The 17,093-nt window shown below is 38.6% G+C and overlaps 1 protein-coding gene and 1 long non-coding RNA gene across 3 annotated transcripts; one reads left to right on the top strand and one right to left on the bottom strand.

Moving 5' to 3' along the window:
- Positions 1-149: 149 nt before the first annotated feature.
- On the bottom strand, positions 150-12,997 carry LOC131426277 (type II inositol 3,4-bisphosphate 4-phosphatase). 2 transcript variants are annotated; one of them, XM_058588881.1, is made up of 11 exons: positions 12,750-12,997; positions 12,364-12,613; positions 12,121-12,213; positions 6,843-7,001; positions 6,567-6,767; positions 5,465-6,054; positions 5,291-5,391; positions 4,826-5,219; positions 2,873-4,762; positions 2,320-2,804; positions 150-2,102 (listed from the first exon to the last, which is right to left on the bottom strand). In XM_058588881.1, the coding sequence occupies exons 2-11, from the start codon at positions 12,479-12,481 to the stop codon at positions 1,970-1,972; spliced, it is 4,164 nt and encodes a 1,387-aa protein (XP_058444864.1). In that variant the 5' UTR covers positions 12,482-12,613; positions 12,750-12,997; the 3' UTR covers positions 150-1,969. The 2 variants fall into 2 exon arrangements, with proteins under 2 accessions (XP_058444864.1, XP_058444865.1); XM_058588882.1 differs by lacking the exon at positions 12,121-12,213.
- Positions 12,998-13,733: 736 nt separating this feature from the next.
- LOC131425521 (uncharacterized) lies at positions 13,734-15,039 on the top strand. Its single transcript, XR_009228995.1, has 3 exons — positions 13,734-13,832; positions 13,990-14,089; positions 14,810-15,039. It is a non-coding gene; the product is annotated as an uncharacterized LOC131425521 (long non-coding RNA).
- The last annotated feature ends 2,054 nt before the right edge of the window (positions 15,040-17,093 follow it).

The raw sequence follows: 17,093 nt of genomic DNA on the forward strand, positions 1-17,093 counted from the left end.
TGGTTCGAGTTCATTTTAAGAAATTTCGAAGTTGAATGCAAACCTTGAATTCATATTTATATTATTGCAACGCATTTCGAAATACTTTAACCATACCTATTTAACGTTTAGCATTCTTTCAAATACTATTGAAACTAATAACAAAGATCTTGAGTTACGTACTGTTTTTATTTGTTACTTATTTCGATTAATCCATTCTTCGGTTGTTAGCAGTTAGTTTATTAATGTTATTCATCGTAAAAATGGTTCAGTGGAAAAAATGTATACGTTCATATGTAGCTTAGGGAAGACAGCCATCTCCGTGTATTGCCAGATAACAACGGCAAGGCAAGATTACCTGTGTTTGTTCATTGTGACAACTGGAAATCACCCTCCTCCCGTTGCAATTACAATTTCTTTCTGAACGTATGACTGTTATTACAAAACTTGTTTTTTTTTCAAATTCCTAAAAGATTGACTCAATTTTGCGATGTGCGTGTATGTTTTGTTTCATCGAAAAAAAAATGTAATACTTTTTATTGTTTTGCAAATCATTACTTTTCTAAAGCTGCTGCTAGTCTACAAGATACGAATCCTAAACGGAACATAGGCCCTTATTACCGTTCTCACTTCACTCACATATCACTTCACTTGATTTTACCTATTATCGGTATCACGCTCAGCGAAGTAATCACTGTAGAGAAAAAAATCATTTTCTCCAACAAAATTTTAGTGATTTGATGTTCGTAATAAAGACAACTCGTCTAAGTAATTACTTTTTTCTATGAAGCGAATTTCGTGATGAAGACCTACATTCACTTCACTTCGTTTTCACCGTGAAGTGATACCGATAATAAGGTAAAAATCACTTCACTTGGTTTTCACCGTGTAGTGATACTCATAATAAGGGCCATAATTTGGCACAAAATTTCGAGAAGAAAATTGAACTGTTCATCATCCGGGTGACGTTTGTCAGCCACACGTTGACGAAAGGATGACTGTACCTTTGAAACAATCTTAGCTACACGGTTATACTTAGAAGTCCATTAGTTGATTAGTATTTGATGTGTTCTTGTTTCGGTCGAGTTTATTAGTAGGTAGGTGAAACATTCATGCATAGGATTATGTTGAGAACATTTAATTTTTCTTCGATAGCTGTGTAAGTGTAGTGAAACTGTTTGAATAGAGTATGTTGCTTCGCTCCAACCGATCAAATTTAAGTGAAAACCAACAAACCGGTTCAGGATATTCTTTATTTCGAGAAATTAAGTCGTTGCTTGATTGTTAACTCGTGTTTTCCCATACTGATTAGGGAATCGAACCAAATTAAATAATATTGATTCTCAAGATACTGCGACTAAGTAGAATAGTATTAATTGATTTGAAGTGTCAAATTTCCAAAATATGATACGATAGCAGATACCAGATAAGCTTGAAATGGAGTGAGTTGATTATATGTTACAGTCAACCGTTCTAGTTTCCAGTCTTTCTAATAGAATATAGTAAAGGTAATGTTGAGTCTTTTTAATTCTGTGCTTTCTGCCCAAAAAACAATGTGTTAGTCTATGAAACCTAGCCAACTTTTTTTTGGAACGAATGGTGCAAGAGTAATCAAATTGGATCATTGAACATATTTCCCTCTGGTGTTTAGTACTAGTTTAATAATAAATAGAAAAAACTTTTACAAACATCAACAACAATAAGTACTTATATAAACAAAACCTGTCTTAACCTTCGAATCGATGTGATTGTGTCTTTCTCTTTCGCACTCACACACACACACACACACGTGAGAATCTCACTGGAAATGGAATGAATACCAAGCCCATTCCGGCTAACAGAATTAAAATATATTCTGCAACTCAGTGTGTGGCGTGCATATTTTCGATACGAGAAAGACAAAACAAATTTCGCTTGTTGTAGCCTAATCTGACACTAGACAAAAAAGATTGATACTGGGATTCGACATTGCAATTGACACAGGGAAATTTTACGATTGGGCTTTTCCGTATGCTCCCGCTGGTGGCCGATAAGCTTGCGGTAACGACAGTACCTGCGGCAAGTTGAAAGCATACTTCCGGAGACCAATGTTCTTCATGGTATTGTCCGAGCGGGTTCCTTCACTGGAAGCGAGAAAACAGAATGAGGAAAAAAAAACGTTAGGATTGACGGCATTGCAACAGGTGAAAAAGTCTGAACTCTATTTCTTTCACATTTTATTGAGACCTCGAACCTGCTTCGAATATGTGCAGACATGCATCAAAACAGCCGCGAATGCTTCGGTTAACTTTGCTAGAAAATAAGTTTTAAGTTATCCACAATATAAAAAAAATCACTAACCTTCTCATCGTATCCAGTACATTCTGGACGTTGCTACCGGACAGATGGAATTCCTGCTGCAGAACCCGGCACTGTTCCATCGTCACCGCCATCGAGGTGCGATCTTTGGCACTTTTGCACGAGGTGAATCGCAGTCCCTGCATGGCCCTCGTTATGTCCTCTGCTAGTGTCAGGACCCGATAATTTTTCGAACAGTTCACCCGTAGCTGCTCCTCCATATCATTCAGCAACCCCGTTACGGCATGCTCCGGAACCAGAACCTCTTTCTGCTGCGCGGTTGCCACGATCGATTTGGTTGGCGTATCCAACGCAGCCGAACACGATGGATTGACGAAATTGAAGGGGATTTTTCGGTAGCGAATGTGGTACTGCTTCAATCGGTCATAGTTGTCCCAATTAGACCGATGCTGTTCCTTGGTGTAGCCGAGAGTTTCCGCCAAGGTCGCTTTTTCGTTAATGCCGATATTGAAGAAGACTGGAGTGATCTGAGCGGAATAGTTTGCATGTAATTCCCATCATCACGTTTAAGTACTGAACAAAATAAAATACTTACCTTGAATGTGATATTCTCCTTAGTTGGAAGATGACAAAACACTGACTCCGGAACGGGCAGCAGAACCGTAAGCGATTGCCGTGATCCGGTTACTCTCGGTACTGGTACGGCTTTTGAATCCCTTTGTATGTTGCTTCTGACCAATGCGAAACGCACCGCTGCTAGATCTTCGATGGCAACACTCATGTCACCCCACATGTCCGTTTCGCTTCCGTACAGTGACAGTAATCCTTCGAAACAGGCCAACGGTCCCAAACTACTGAGTAAACTTATGTAGTTCTCGGTTACATTCTGTCCCCACAGTTTCGCCATCAACGCCGAAACTAGTGCTGTTAAAGCTTGCGAAAAACACACATCTCTTCGATACATAACCGACAGCACCGAGGAAGTGTTCTTCATATCCTGCTGCAGTCGTTGAACGGAATGCATGAGACGAGCCGTTTTCAACAGCCCATCCATAGCCTGTCTGAGTTTCTTCATAGATGGTCGCAGTTCCGAGGCCCAATCGGTGGTTAGCGAAAGATCCAATCCATCCGTGAATTTATTACCTTTCTTGACCTTCCGCGTAACCTCACCGACCGCTTGAGTCAGTGCCAGGTTCAGATCTTTGCTACAGAGAGGAGGTTTACCCGACGGACCCGGCAGCAGATCTTTCGGGAAAGCGTTGCTTAAACCAGCCAGCGAAGAGTCTATTGTTTCCTGTTCTTCGGTAGCATAGGGTAACGATAACGGCTGGCTTGTCACAACATCCGGTGGAATGCCACCGAACGGTACTGCGCGATTTGATTTGATGACCGAGGCTCCTTTCGGTTGCCGGAGTCGCACAGCTGGACTCCCGCAACGACCGCACAAAAATTTCACCTTACTAACCAAACACATCACGCTGGCTTCGATGTTAAGCTGAGTCAAATCTAGCGGTTCCGGTTCCTCCGTCGGTCGATAATAGTTGGCCGATGGGCTAGAACTCATCGCTTTGGTATCCAGGAAAGCTCCGTTATGCCCGAGTACAATGGCGGTATTTTCGATGAGATATCCTTTTTCGTCGTACACATTCGAAAGCAGTTCGTTTTTGTTCTCCAGCAGTTGATTGACGGACATGGCTTTTGACTGAGGTGTTGGGTCCGGAATAGCTTCTTCGGCTTTTTCCACATCTGGGGATTTCACGGTTGTATCTGTTTCCAAAGCGGAGGTCGTCACTTCGCCGTTCACATCGAAATGAGTTTCACTGAATTTAAGGTCCCCTGAGGGGGTCTCCAAGGCTACTACCGGTGATGTGATGTTCGACTTAGATTCCATCGGTTGGTCTAGAGGGAGATAGCAAGCGGCCGGCAACGAACACGACATGAGATATTCTTTCGATTTGTTGTTGTTCATCTGATTGTACGTGCTTTGAATGGTGGCAATAGCGCTGATATCGACCGAAGAAGGTGATTTTGATTTAAGGCTGGTTCCGAAAGCTCCCAGAACACCGGATTTACTGGTTCGTACCTGAGGCCACAGGTCCGGAGCAGGCCCCATCGGAGTGGCAAAATCTTCCAGCTCAGGACTTTTCAAATCGAGGGCCCCCAACTGTTGGGTGATTTTTTTGAAGGGTGACATTTGAGCGGAATGACCGGCCGGCCCGCCGGCGGGACCATCAACGGCCTGTGTTTGCTCATCCACTATCCGATGGCGTTCTATAAAACCGAATGCCTCCTCGACCAACGTTGGTTCCCAGATGTTCAGCAGGGCTCGCGTTTTAGTCATCATTTCGTTGCACAGCGGAAGCATTCCTTTGGGATTTTTCGATTTGGCCAGATACAGTAGCTGGGACATGATTTCTACAATCTCCTTGCGAAGCTGCTTGATAGCCTGCACCGCATCGTTCGCCGCCGCTACCCGTTGACTTATCTGTACCGATAGAATTTTCAGTGGATAACATCCCGTAAATTATTTCCAAACTGAAAGCCTTACCCCGTTGTCTTTGGCGGCCGCATCAATCAGTTGCTGCATTAGTTTGATCAAACCACCGGTTTTGGATTTGCCGGTGTGTCGCGTGAAGGCCCCCACGGTGATCACATCCAGAATACCGGCCCGTTTCAGTGTATCGTTGTGGGCCCACATTCGCTGTAGGTGCAGATTAACGGGAGCGAATTCGAGTGTTTCGTCCTTCTTCTTGCTGCTCGCCTTGAAGTACTTACCCTGCTGCTGTTGCTGCACTAAGAATTGTTTCGCCTGCGAGTAGTCCTTCAGCAGCTTCAGGTGTTTGTCGAGCAGTTCCATCTGTCGGTTGCGCCATTCACCGCCCAGCTCACCCATGCCGGATATCTCCTGCAGCAGTTCTTTCTCCCGGGCGATCCAGATGGACCTGTAGGTGCGGCGAGACAAACCAAAGTCAAGTTGAATCAATGGATTTGAATGAGCATCTTGGAAACTTACAGCAACTGTTGTGGAATGATGTAGCACAGCTGACTTTCGATCATAAGTTCCTGAACACTGATGTCACCGCCCAAACCGGAGTGCAGACGGTAGGTATGTATCTAATATGTTTGAGAATAAATACAAAACCATTACCGTTTCCGATACAATCAAAACCATCGAACAAATACTCACACTGGGGTTGGTGAACACAAGCGAAATTTTAGAAGGTGGCGGAATGAACAGTTTCACTCCCAGTTTCATTGGCAACGATTGCGATCGACGGTGGCCGAAAGCTTGCTGATTTTGCTGCTGCTGGTGCTGATCCAGTCCTCCGGTTTTAGCCGGTGATCGTGGTGTCCGTCGTTCCAGATCCGGCGCACAGGTGGCAATCGTGATGAAACCGGCATTACCTCCGCACATAGCTTGCGTTCGCAGTGGGATCCTCAACCGGGTGGTGTCGGTTATGACGCCCAGAGCTACCTCAGCCCATCCGATCGGCACCGCCGTCTGGGTTACCTTCTCCCGAACGTCGTAAGCCGTGAATCGGATCAGCGATTTTGCATTCAACCCGTCGCCGGTGCGAAACGTAATCGTACATATAAACTGGGGATTCGAACTTCGTTCAATCACTTCGGTACGGCCATACTTTACCCAACCGCTGGCGGCTCGACTGTTGGAAGTGACCTGAACGACGACCGACGGATTCGGTGGTTTGCCGTTGCCATCGCACAGCAGATTATCGCAGGAGATGGCCGATTCACAGATCGGAATTTCGGCCAGGTCTGTGAAGGAAACAAATCGAAGGTCAGACATTTGCTGATACGATTGATAATGCTTCGGGCTTGTGGAGCGTTGGCGAGAGATAGGAAGGTCAACACAGTGAATATTTTTAGAAAGTAACTGGCCGTACAAGAATGAACACCGAAACTGAAAGTTAATGAATAATTTCGCTATGCACAACAACTCTATTACGGATTACAGGGAAAATGACGACAAAAAAAAACAAGAAAATACAAAGAATTACTACTGATAACGCCAGACTAACTGCGGTGAAGCAGTTCTCGGCATTTGTTTATTATTACAAAACAAAAACATTAGTAAATAAACTCAAATGCTAAAACGTGCTCGAACGGCAGTGTTCAGAAAAACTTTGATTATCTAATCGTCATGGAAGATTGTTGACTTTTAATTTTGGCACGTGTTGTCCGTCCTACTCTAATTTTAATGCCACCGGAACGAAACTCCCTCCACCACACCCGAAACCGAAAACCGGATCAGAATTCGATCAAATCACCTATCTCTTTGCCGGTCTGCAGACGCAGCATGTCGACATCGACGTCATGAACCAGGCCACGCTTCTTATCGATCTGCTCCCGTAGGTACTTCAGCTGAGCTCGTTTGACGTCGTAACCGGCCAGTCCGATCGATTGCATCCATTCGAGCCGTTCCTGATCGGTGTTCGTTGCGAACCGTTGCCGCAGCCCGTCCTCGAACTCTGGAGATTGAAAAGTTTCGATGTTTTAATCGTAGTTGGTAGGGCAGAAAAAAATGACATTTCTTGAATAGTTACCCAGGTAAAATACGTATCCGTCGTACTCCTTCTGGTCACTGTGTCTAACGCAGCGGTACTTCTCGAGAACGATGCATCCCTGCGGCTCCGAAAACGGATCGTTTCCTTTGAAGTAGAACAGCAGGTTCCCACGCAGTCGGCACCACTTTTCGAGGCTTACTGCGATGGAAGAAAAAAATAGAATGTCTCAAAAAAAAATAAATTTGAAACGCGGTCCGCAGCTTTTGTCCATCCTCCACCATCAAAATGAGTTTTGTTAGTTAACATAGCACGAATGGGTTTGTTAAAGTGTTAGTTTATTAGCAATCCAAACGAAACCGGTTGTGAGAAAATCAAGCAGTAGATGAGAACTGTGTTGTCGTTTACGACAGGAGCGAATATTGCTTTCGTTAATTTTCCGTTTCTCGCTATGACATAAAGCCCTCAAGAGCTTACCCAAGTAACATTTTTAATATTAATAAATACTTGTAGCTGTCTTCAATGCTACATCCCAAGTAACATTTTTAATATTAATAAATACTTGTAGCTGTCTTCAATGCTACATAATAAATCTTGCAATAAAACTTTAAACTCCACGAAAACCTACTGAAAACCTCTATAAGAGCATGTTCCTGCAAAGTGGACCATTCTTCATAAGGTTTATAAATCAAAATGAAGAATCAGCATAAACCTGCTTTAAAACTCCAAATTCAAGAAAATTTTGAAACCAGCTTTACTATCAACATTAAATTTCTTTGGATGGAATGAATTCCGCTATGAATAAACTGTCGTTTTGATGATATTTTTCTTGACTATGTGCGTCATGTCTACTTTGAATGCAATCAGTAAGAATATATTATATTTTAATTACGAGTTTGAGACCTTTTCCGAACGTAAAAACTTTATGCGCTTTTATTTTTATCGTGAATGTAAGGATAAAAATAAGAATTATAACTAATCGCCTTGAAATAAATGCGGTTTTTGCGAAAGTCTCCATGATTTATGAAAATTATTTTTTGTGATTCATCGTCATTTTTGTATAAAACTATTCTGTGGCGATAAAACTTGTGCATACGATCTGAAAATGAATTATGAAAGTCCAACATATTTTCTCGTTTTTGCATTTCGAAGTTTATTTGATGTCAATAAATGCTACGGTATCAGAACATCATAATGGCGGCCATGAAATTCCTTTTAATGCAAATTACACTCAACCTAAGAAGCAATAAATCAAATAGCCTACAACTAATGTGTCATAAATATACTTTAGAACCCTCAAATTTACTCTGAGTGAAATTGTCATAGAATGAACACGCACACACAAAACTAGATTTATGAAAGAATTTAACTGGCAATAATGTTTTAAAGAAAATGTTTGAAAGCAATATTAAGAGTGTTTGCATGGTTTTATTCTAGTGCAAATTGATTTATTTTTATTTTATTTTTAGTGCAGGTAAAGGGTTTTATAGAAGCTTTGAAAACTATGATATTACTGGTTAAAAGAGACACTTATTATAGTTGGCATAAAACAGGTAGTGATTGAAAAATCAATTACAAAACTCCTATAAATTATAATCAAAACCATAAGGCATTCGAATTGTTACTTGGGATAGTTTACTTTTCATCAAAAATCAACTAACTTTACAAACTGAACACAGTGTACACGATAAATTCGCTCTTTCCAAGGTAGTTCAATGGCACAGCAGTTCAACGTATTGAAGAAGGTTAAAAGGTTTACTAATTCTTCCAATTCTCTTGATGGCCATTTAAGAATTAGTATAATATTCGACAAAATTCACCCATTTAGTCAATCATCTCCAAACATTCAGGGAATAAAATAAAAGGTATCATTTCATTTTTTCCATGTTCGTTTTATTCAATTTCAATACCATATCTAAATGCACGAACCTTATACTAAACAATACTCATAAAATCCTGTACAACGTTTTGACCGTTTTTTTTGCGTTAGAATCCATTTTAACGTAGGACTACGTCTTTCTTTACTCACCTGGGTGCATTTTTTAAATTTTCCAACACGAAAGTGTTACGAAATCCCTCCTGATTTGATTTCTGAATAACTTTTTCTCTATTTGAGTATTTCCTCTTATTCTTTCACGAAACGAATGGAAAAAGGTGTAATATTGTTGTTAAAGCCACTTTTATTACGAAAACATTTCTGAAACAGTGAAGAAATTGATCTAAAGAAGAAACATCAAAATTAACCTTATCTACAAATAGACCGTGCTACACGTTAGCTAGCATCACTCTATGATAATCCATAAACTGAGACACCTCAAGTGCGCAGACCGCCATCTACGTCAAGACAATGAAACTACACCCAGCATTATTCAACTGGTGCCTTGGTCAATGGCGAATGTGAGATTCCGTTTCTCAAGCATAAACACAGAAAAAAAAAACAAAAACTAGTTCTACTATTAGTTCTGCTGTGCGACATTCGCAGTGTGAGTTTCGCTTCCAACAAGAGCAACTGCGTCATCCAGCTGCTGGTCGTTTGCATTTGAGAAAAAGCAAACGAAAAGTGGACAACGAAGAGGAACATTATACAAAATCAGCCGTTCTAATGGCTCTAAATGTTATCTAAAGAACTATTAAGATTACTTTCTTCGCAAATCGAAGGTAAAAATCATCAGTTTAGTGGAAATCTAGAATAGTTTAGTTAGCATTGTGCACTTTTCGCTGTGCGAAATTCGCACCAAACGAGCATTAACTAGCATTTGGCTGCATCGCGTTCGAGAAAAATGTTCCGAACAGTGTTTAATATTGTAGAGTTCCAGGTTTTCCTGAAAACCAAAAATGAGTCCGGTACAGCATTTTGATTGTTTCTTTGGTTGAAATATGCAAATCCGAAATGAAATAATCGATATCAAAACTCTGTATGTTGCTATTTCTGTGGTATTTATGACCGCCTATTTGCGAAAAAACTACAAAAGGAATCACGTGAAAAGATAGCTCAACCAAAATTGGTTTAGTATTAAATCAATCGGCATTGTGAACAGTTTGAGCGATTGTGTCATCCAGCTGCTGCTCGTTTGTATTGAAGAAAAATATAACGATGGGGAACATTATACAAAATCAGTCGTTCTAATGGCTCGAAGTGTTTGATATCGTAGAGAATATATATACCTGTGTGTAGAGCTACCGTGCACGCGATTTTCCCACCGTATTCTACCGTATATACGGTATATACTAAATTTTCAAATCCTGCTTGACAATCCAGATGCCATCTTACATTTAAAAATTGCCTAAAACATAATTTTTTTATATCTATTCTAAATGCTGATATCTACATATCTATAAATTTTTAGCAAGACGTTTATTATGAATAATGGAACAATCGAATAGCCTTCAACAATAACTCTAAAGCCAGTTTGAGCATAAAGCTAAGTCCATTTAGAATCCTGAATAATAAAATCATCTGGATCTCGGTAACGAATTGACGTTTACAAATAAGGTTAACACATCAAAACAATTGTAATTCACTGTACTTTAGGAAAAAAAAATTATCAATACGAATCATTTTCCTTCGTTTATAATAAAAATTCGCACTTTCTTCTTGGTTCATCCCTGGCTGAACACCAAGAGTCAACATCCTTGGCACATTTGTTCCACATTCTGGTCATCTAAGTCGCGTCCCGAGCCGTTTTTCCATTTTTCTTAAGCTTTCGCTTCATTATTGCATATAATCTCTCGATGGGTCGGAACTGCTGGCAGTTGGGTATATTTATGTTTTTATCGTTGAAATCTACTTTATTACTGGCTGACTTCCCGGCTGTAATGGTAACCGGCCAAATCTAGCCAAAACTTCACGGGACCTTTATAGGCTTTATTGAAAGATAGTACGCGGTTTTTGAGGCATTCTTGCTTGTACAGCTTCGAATCCATTGTCTTATTCGTCACGTACACTGTGATTTTTGCTCCTCAGCTTGCCAAATCATCAGTTTGTTGGCAATTTCGTCTATAAAAGCAAACTTAAACTTTGCCGGAAGATCTCCTCGTGCCATCACCAGGTAGAATGTTTGGCCAGGAAGCTATCCGAAATTCATTTTGACGAAGGTTTCATCGTCGGCATCCTTGGTACTACGTCAAAACCTGCTGGTACAATTTCGCCAGTTCGAGTTTCTTTGAACGTTACTGCGAACAACAGAGTATTTTTGTGCGATTTCATTATCTGATAGTCCAGGGTTTGCTCTGACTGTCAAAGGTAGTACAGCAGGGCGTCAAGTTTCGAGACAGTACCCACATTTTCGGCAACCAGGATTATGCCTTACGAAAGGTTCATAGAATCCATACGAGCACGGTTTCATTTTCTTCGCACACATTAAAAAAGTCATATCCATCTGCTGCTATTGAAGTTCATTCGATTCCAGACTTGAGTTATGACGTAACGAAGATGAAAAATAAAGTAAGATGAAAATTTTCTAATATAGCATCAAAATACGGGAGCGGGTCATCGAATGCTGTCAGACCTCTCACTTTTCATCCTATTTTTCAAAAAAAACTACAAAGAACAGCCCTCTGTGGTTGTTGACGTAGGACCACACAACAATTGGTTGAAAAATGATCGAGAAATTAGAAAACAGATATGTTGTCCTCCGTCATAAAAAGGCTTCTTCTTGCAAGACTACATAGTATCGAATGTGTCCGGTGACCCGCCCGATACTTCGAAGGAACAGTCCTACGAAAACCATGTCCGTTTTGTTTTACGCTTTTTGTAGTTAGTAATATTCTAAATTAAAAAGAGGTGGTGGTGACCACAATTCATCCTCGCCCTGGACATTAATAAGTGTTTTTCAAATAGCACTAACTTTACGTCTGCTTAGCGATTCATGTTGAATAGCGAGGTGGCTTTAACAGTTCAACCTAAACTGATAATGCATTGATGAGTCAAACATGAAATGTAAAAAATGAACAACTAACATTTTCATTACTTCAGACCCTGAAAATTAGACACGTTAGAATTACAGCGACTAAGTGTATCGAACTAGAAAGCATTCTACTAGGAAGCTTGCCCACTCCACACGTGGTTAGCAACTACGTTTAGCTGTTATATAATCTACTGAAATCCATCTGTGTTAGTTCTTATCACAATTTACCGGTGTTACACGGTTGTTGCAGTGCAAAATTTACGATTAGTTCGGTTACGAGAAAGCCGTGTTCTATATTTACAGATGGCCGAATGCCGCGATGTGAAAGTTTTGTACTCCGAGGCTTGCCGAGCGTTGTGTTAATTCGGCCACGGCACAGAGTGGCAAATGTTTAGAAATGTCAAACAACGAACCTTTCGTGGTACCACCAATGCAACTGAGTGATTTATTGCGCTTTGGATGATTCTTACTGCCCCCGGATTGGTTGCTGTTATTGGCCTCTTCGCCTAGATGGGAATTATTTCAAAGTTTAAAGTGTGAAATTGCTTGAATCGAAACCTTTGATAGAGGATGCTGGATGAAATTAATGAAATTCATAAACACATCGAATGCAATAAAAATATCTTAGAAAATATAAAATCCTAATCCTTTCCTACCTTCAGTCTTCCGGAAGAATCCCTCCTGCTTCTCAGTTACATACAAGGGACCTTCCTTGTCGAACTTATTGCTCGGTTGTCTGGCCAATGTTATCAGTTCCTGTTTGTTGAATCTCATCGCAATCTCGGCTAGTACGGCTACTTTCCCTGCTGCTTCTAACAATAATCAACACCTCGAAAGTAGGACAACTCCCTCACAATGTCAAAATATCGATCGTCGTCTGCACATTATTGTGAGGCATATTCGATTCTGTAAAGAACGGATGGCACAATATTTCAACATTGTTTCATAACAGAACCGCTTCATTGGTTGTTTGCCAAGAGATCTAAACTGGTCCCATCCCTCGTGTGACAATGGACGATCCCACTTTTCACTTTCGACATACCTTCGATGGAAAGTTTCAATTTTGTCGGTTTTCTTAGCTCCAAAAGCTCATTTCACACAACTTTTCTTTCACAACACACTGGACACAACTAGAGGTGTTAAATGTAATTTGAAGGGACAAATTTGGCTGCGGAAATCTGCAAATTTCCCGATTTAATTCACATCTAAATTTGATTGTCAACTAACCAGACGGAAAATTGCACTCCCTATTTTCAGTATGCTTCTAACACATACCGAACCACCAATACATATCTCTGGCGGTGATAGTTTGACAGTTCTTTGCGATCAATGACAGAGGAGGACAAGATCGCTTTTATAGGTAGCGGTGTTTTAATAATTCATCAATTCGATAAAATCGCAAATTTTATTTTAATTCTACACTGAAAGAAAGATAATAGTAGAATTTACCATTTTGAGGGTAAAATTAAAAACAATGCACCATATAAATCTTGCTGAACATACATTTTGATTAATTTGAAATCAATTTATCGTATATTTTACCATTTCTATGTTCTGGTATATTCAAGTAGAATATCTGTTTATATAGTACGATATACTATGCTTATTTGAAGGTACATCTAGTATTTTTAACAATAAATTTCAATAGTATGTTTTACCATTTTACTGTTCTAGTAATATTATCGGTGATATAGGTAACATATACCATATTGAAGTTAAAATAGATATAGTTATTTTTACTGCAAATAATTATTCATCCAAATAAAATTTACTGTATATGGTAATACATCATGGTTGAAAGCACTATGTGTAGTAAAACGCTATGGCATGTATTTAGTCAATTGCAATATTTATTCGAAAAATTATAATGCAGTTTTTTCGCGGTATGCTGCATAGTCCGTAGAATTCGACATTCTACTGTCACAAACTATTATAATTTTTATGTCTATGTTTAGTATCACAGATTGTAACTTTAAAATTTAATTATAATTATAATATATTACAAACGAATTGATTGTGTATATCAACGCCCAAATGCATCAATGGGTCAAATGGTCCGATACCGGTAAAACAAATCTGCAACAGCGTTCAGTGATGGTGAAATGTTTACAGTTGGTGTTCAAGTGTAAGTATATTATTGATTAACATTATTAATTACAAAAGTTACATATAATAAGTGTATTTACAAGAAGTATTTTTTTAACCTTATATATTTTTTATCTCCTATTTCATACATATGGATTGGTGGTCCATCACATTGATCAATCATCATTATCGAATAGTTAGAACTAGGTCCAATAACTTCAAAAGCTGCGAAATGTGTTGAATAATTGGATACAATCCATACCTGACATACAGCGTACAGAACGTCTTTTTTTACGAGTAAGTCTCGAATTTCAAATAATTTTAAGTTGCTTATATCAATGTCTGATTTAGTTAAGAAATATCCTCGTTTGTATTCGGTGCCTTTCTAAGAAACTGTGCTCGATGCATGAAAGCTTGAAGATAATAATGTACTATTAATTTCTAATAACGAAAAATAAGGCATATTTGCGAGATGAACTGTAGCTATTTTTTTATAGTTTAAATCTTGTTGGAAGAATCTCGAATTATTTAAATCTTGTGAAAAAATTAGGCCAGCTTTTATACAGTGTCAAACAAATGTTGTATTCGATAGTTTATAGTGTGCAGAGAGATTTTCATTGTCTCTATCATGTATTTTAAAACTAAAGCTAAATCATAATGGCAAATACCATGCGAATACAGATCGTGCATTGGATCGACTATTGTAAACTCACCCACATGATAGTGTTGAAGTCGGTTAAAATCAGAATAATCTTTTATCCCGGACTCATTGAAAGCTTTCAATGCATCTTCGTTATAATTTTGTTTGTTTCTATTTAAACCAGGATCAAGTTGAATTTGTATTTGAGTTTGATTTTTACTTATTCTACAAAATCTGCAGTAAAACATGGAGTTGAACGATGTAGCATAGCCCATAATTGTATTAATGCCCAAATTATCACCGAGTAATCCTGCTAGCACGAAATGAACTTTTGTTGTAACTCCTCTAATCTCAAGACATATTCCGTTCTTTTCCAGATCAACCAAAACATCGGTCAGTTCTTTGAATGCGCAAGATGGGCCAAATTCGTTGATGTCTTTAGCCTTAATGAGTCCAGCCACAAAAATGTTACATAATTTTGCTAAAAAATGAGCAGGAATGATTGGAAACGTATAGTATAATCCACACACTTTATGAGTTCCCGAGTGGGCGCCGATTGCATCATTCAATTCTGCTTCGTCTGAGAATAAAACGTATGGAACAACAATCTTATCTTTGAATTCTTGTTTGATATCGCACCATCAGACTTCCGTTCACAAAATTTTTGATATTATTATCGTGTTCTAGTAACTGCATATTATGAATCGATTCATGAAAGACGTTACCGTATTCGAAAAACTTTTGAATTTGATATTTTATAGGCATAAAACAGCCTCTAGAAATTATCTTAATTTTTATCCTTAAATTCTATTATCTGCGGATTTTCAATCAGATTAAGATTTTTCAGTTCATTATTAAATTTATGTTGTGTTTGCCACGAATTGAAAAGGATTATAAATTTCCTGTAATAGTTCTTCATAAATGTTTTCTTTCGGAATGTAACTCACTTTTGTAAGCGCGTCGCAAATGGGTCTAACAATCTGTGCTGATATATTTTTTTGAAGTTCAACTACGTCTTTTCTGGCAAAGTTTTTTTTACTATAAAGTGTTAGAGTAAAATTTAAAAAGCTTTCTCTGAGTTTATTAATTATATCGATTATATCACTTTCAACCAAACCATTATCATTTTCTGAGTCAATGATGTTATCTACGGACTTACGAGGTTCTTTGCACTGGTAATTATCTGGTGCTGCGAGTATATTGTTTAAATGAATATAACTGGTACTGTCTTCAATAGATTTTTCGTTCAATATTTGTGTTTCAAAAAGAATTGAATGAGCATTCACAACGTGACGTTTGAAACGATGCTTGTCTTGGAAAGCCATTTTCGGAACGCAGTTAGTACATTCGTATTTAAAATTAATTGGAGTTCCATGGAATACAATTAAATGATGCATTAATATTGGTAACGAACATATCGTGTCTTTACAAATGAAGCAATTCATCTTTGACGCGCTTTTAGAAATGCTAACAATTGCAACTATTTTTCGATTTTCGGCTTGAGTTGATATCGTAAAAGAATTGGTATATAAAACACCAGAATAGTTCGCAGCTCTCAGGAAATTCGAAATCTAACACGAATTTCAATTTGACGACGACATCCAAACAGCGTAGGAAAGTTGGTAACTTATATTCTATCAGTCTCTGTGTATGTCCAATAGCATAGATGCGAGGAGATAACTGTAGTGACTGTATGTTAGCAGATTCGGGTTCTTTTCGAAGTGAAATCAATGCTTCTCGATATTCTTCGTACGTGTCAATGATACAACAGACGTCGTTTTGTGCTTGTACTATTGTTGGCAATTTCTTGGCTGATGTTCTTGAGGGCTTAACGATTGCGTGGAAAATGGTACATAATATGTAATCACGAGTATCTGAAAATAAAATTTTCATAATTGTTCTCGAATAAGAAAAAATGTTACCTTGTGAAATCAATATGCATGACTCGGATAGTGTATCTAACAGCTGGATTGAATAATGATCTTTAATGTTACTTATTCGTGCGTAATCGATGAAATCAACTGCGAATCTCTCCCAATAGTCAAAAACTGTCTCCAATCGCTCAGAGGTATTATATAAATGATTGAAATCCGTGTCAATCTGAATTTTAAAAAACCTTTTCATTTCACATTTCATACTTTGTCTAGTACGAATACTTACCATCTAGTATCCATTTTCATCTGTTATTCTTGGCCAATCATTCAATAAAGTGCGCTTGTCACTGTTTTTATCCTGCTGAATGTTACGAAAACGCAGCAAAAACGATTCCGCCCAGTGTTGGCGAATGCGCTCTTCTGGTGCAATGTTATTGCGTAACCAGTTTTTAACAGTTGACAATCTTTCAATCTCTGAGAGAAAAGAAAATTTCATGTTAAATGCTAAGAAAGTGTTATATAATGAAATCAAATGTTACCTTTGTCAGATAGTTCTAGAGCAGAAGACTTGACATTGCTGATATGATCAGCTACTTTGTCTCGAATGCGCCTGCCGAGGTCTTTTTTACTACGATTATGAAACCGGTCATACAACAAGCCGGATGGGTGCTTTTTATTGGCCGAAATATCCCTCGGATTATAGTAGGTTTCCTGAAATGAAATATACACAATCTATTATCATAATCGCTATAGAAAAATCGGTGTAGCATTACTGCAATTTCCGGAG

Source organism: Malaya genurostris, chromosome 1 (genome assembly GCF_030247185.1).
Source record: "Malaya genurostris strain Urasoe2022 chromosome 1, Malgen_1.1, whole genome shotgun sequence".
NCBI lineage: Eukaryota > Metazoa > Arthropoda > Insecta > Diptera > Culicidae > Malaya > Malaya genurostris.

What these genes read in the sequence shown, in the direction of transcription:
- LOC131426277 (XM_058588881.1), bottom strand. Translation starts at nt 12,481, where the DNA reads ATGAGATTCAACAAACAGGAACTGATAACATTGGCCAGACAACCGAGC. An exon ending in CGGATACGTATTTTACCTGG is followed by an intron (nt 6,768 to 6,842) that starts GTAACTATTCAA and finishes TTCAATCTCCAG; the next exon opens with AGTTCGAGGACGGGCTGCGG. An exon ending in ATCATTCCACAACAGTTGCT is followed by an intron (nt 5,220 to 5,290) that starts GTAAGTTTCCAA and finishes CCGCACCTACAG; the next exon opens with GTCCATCTGGATCGCCCGGG.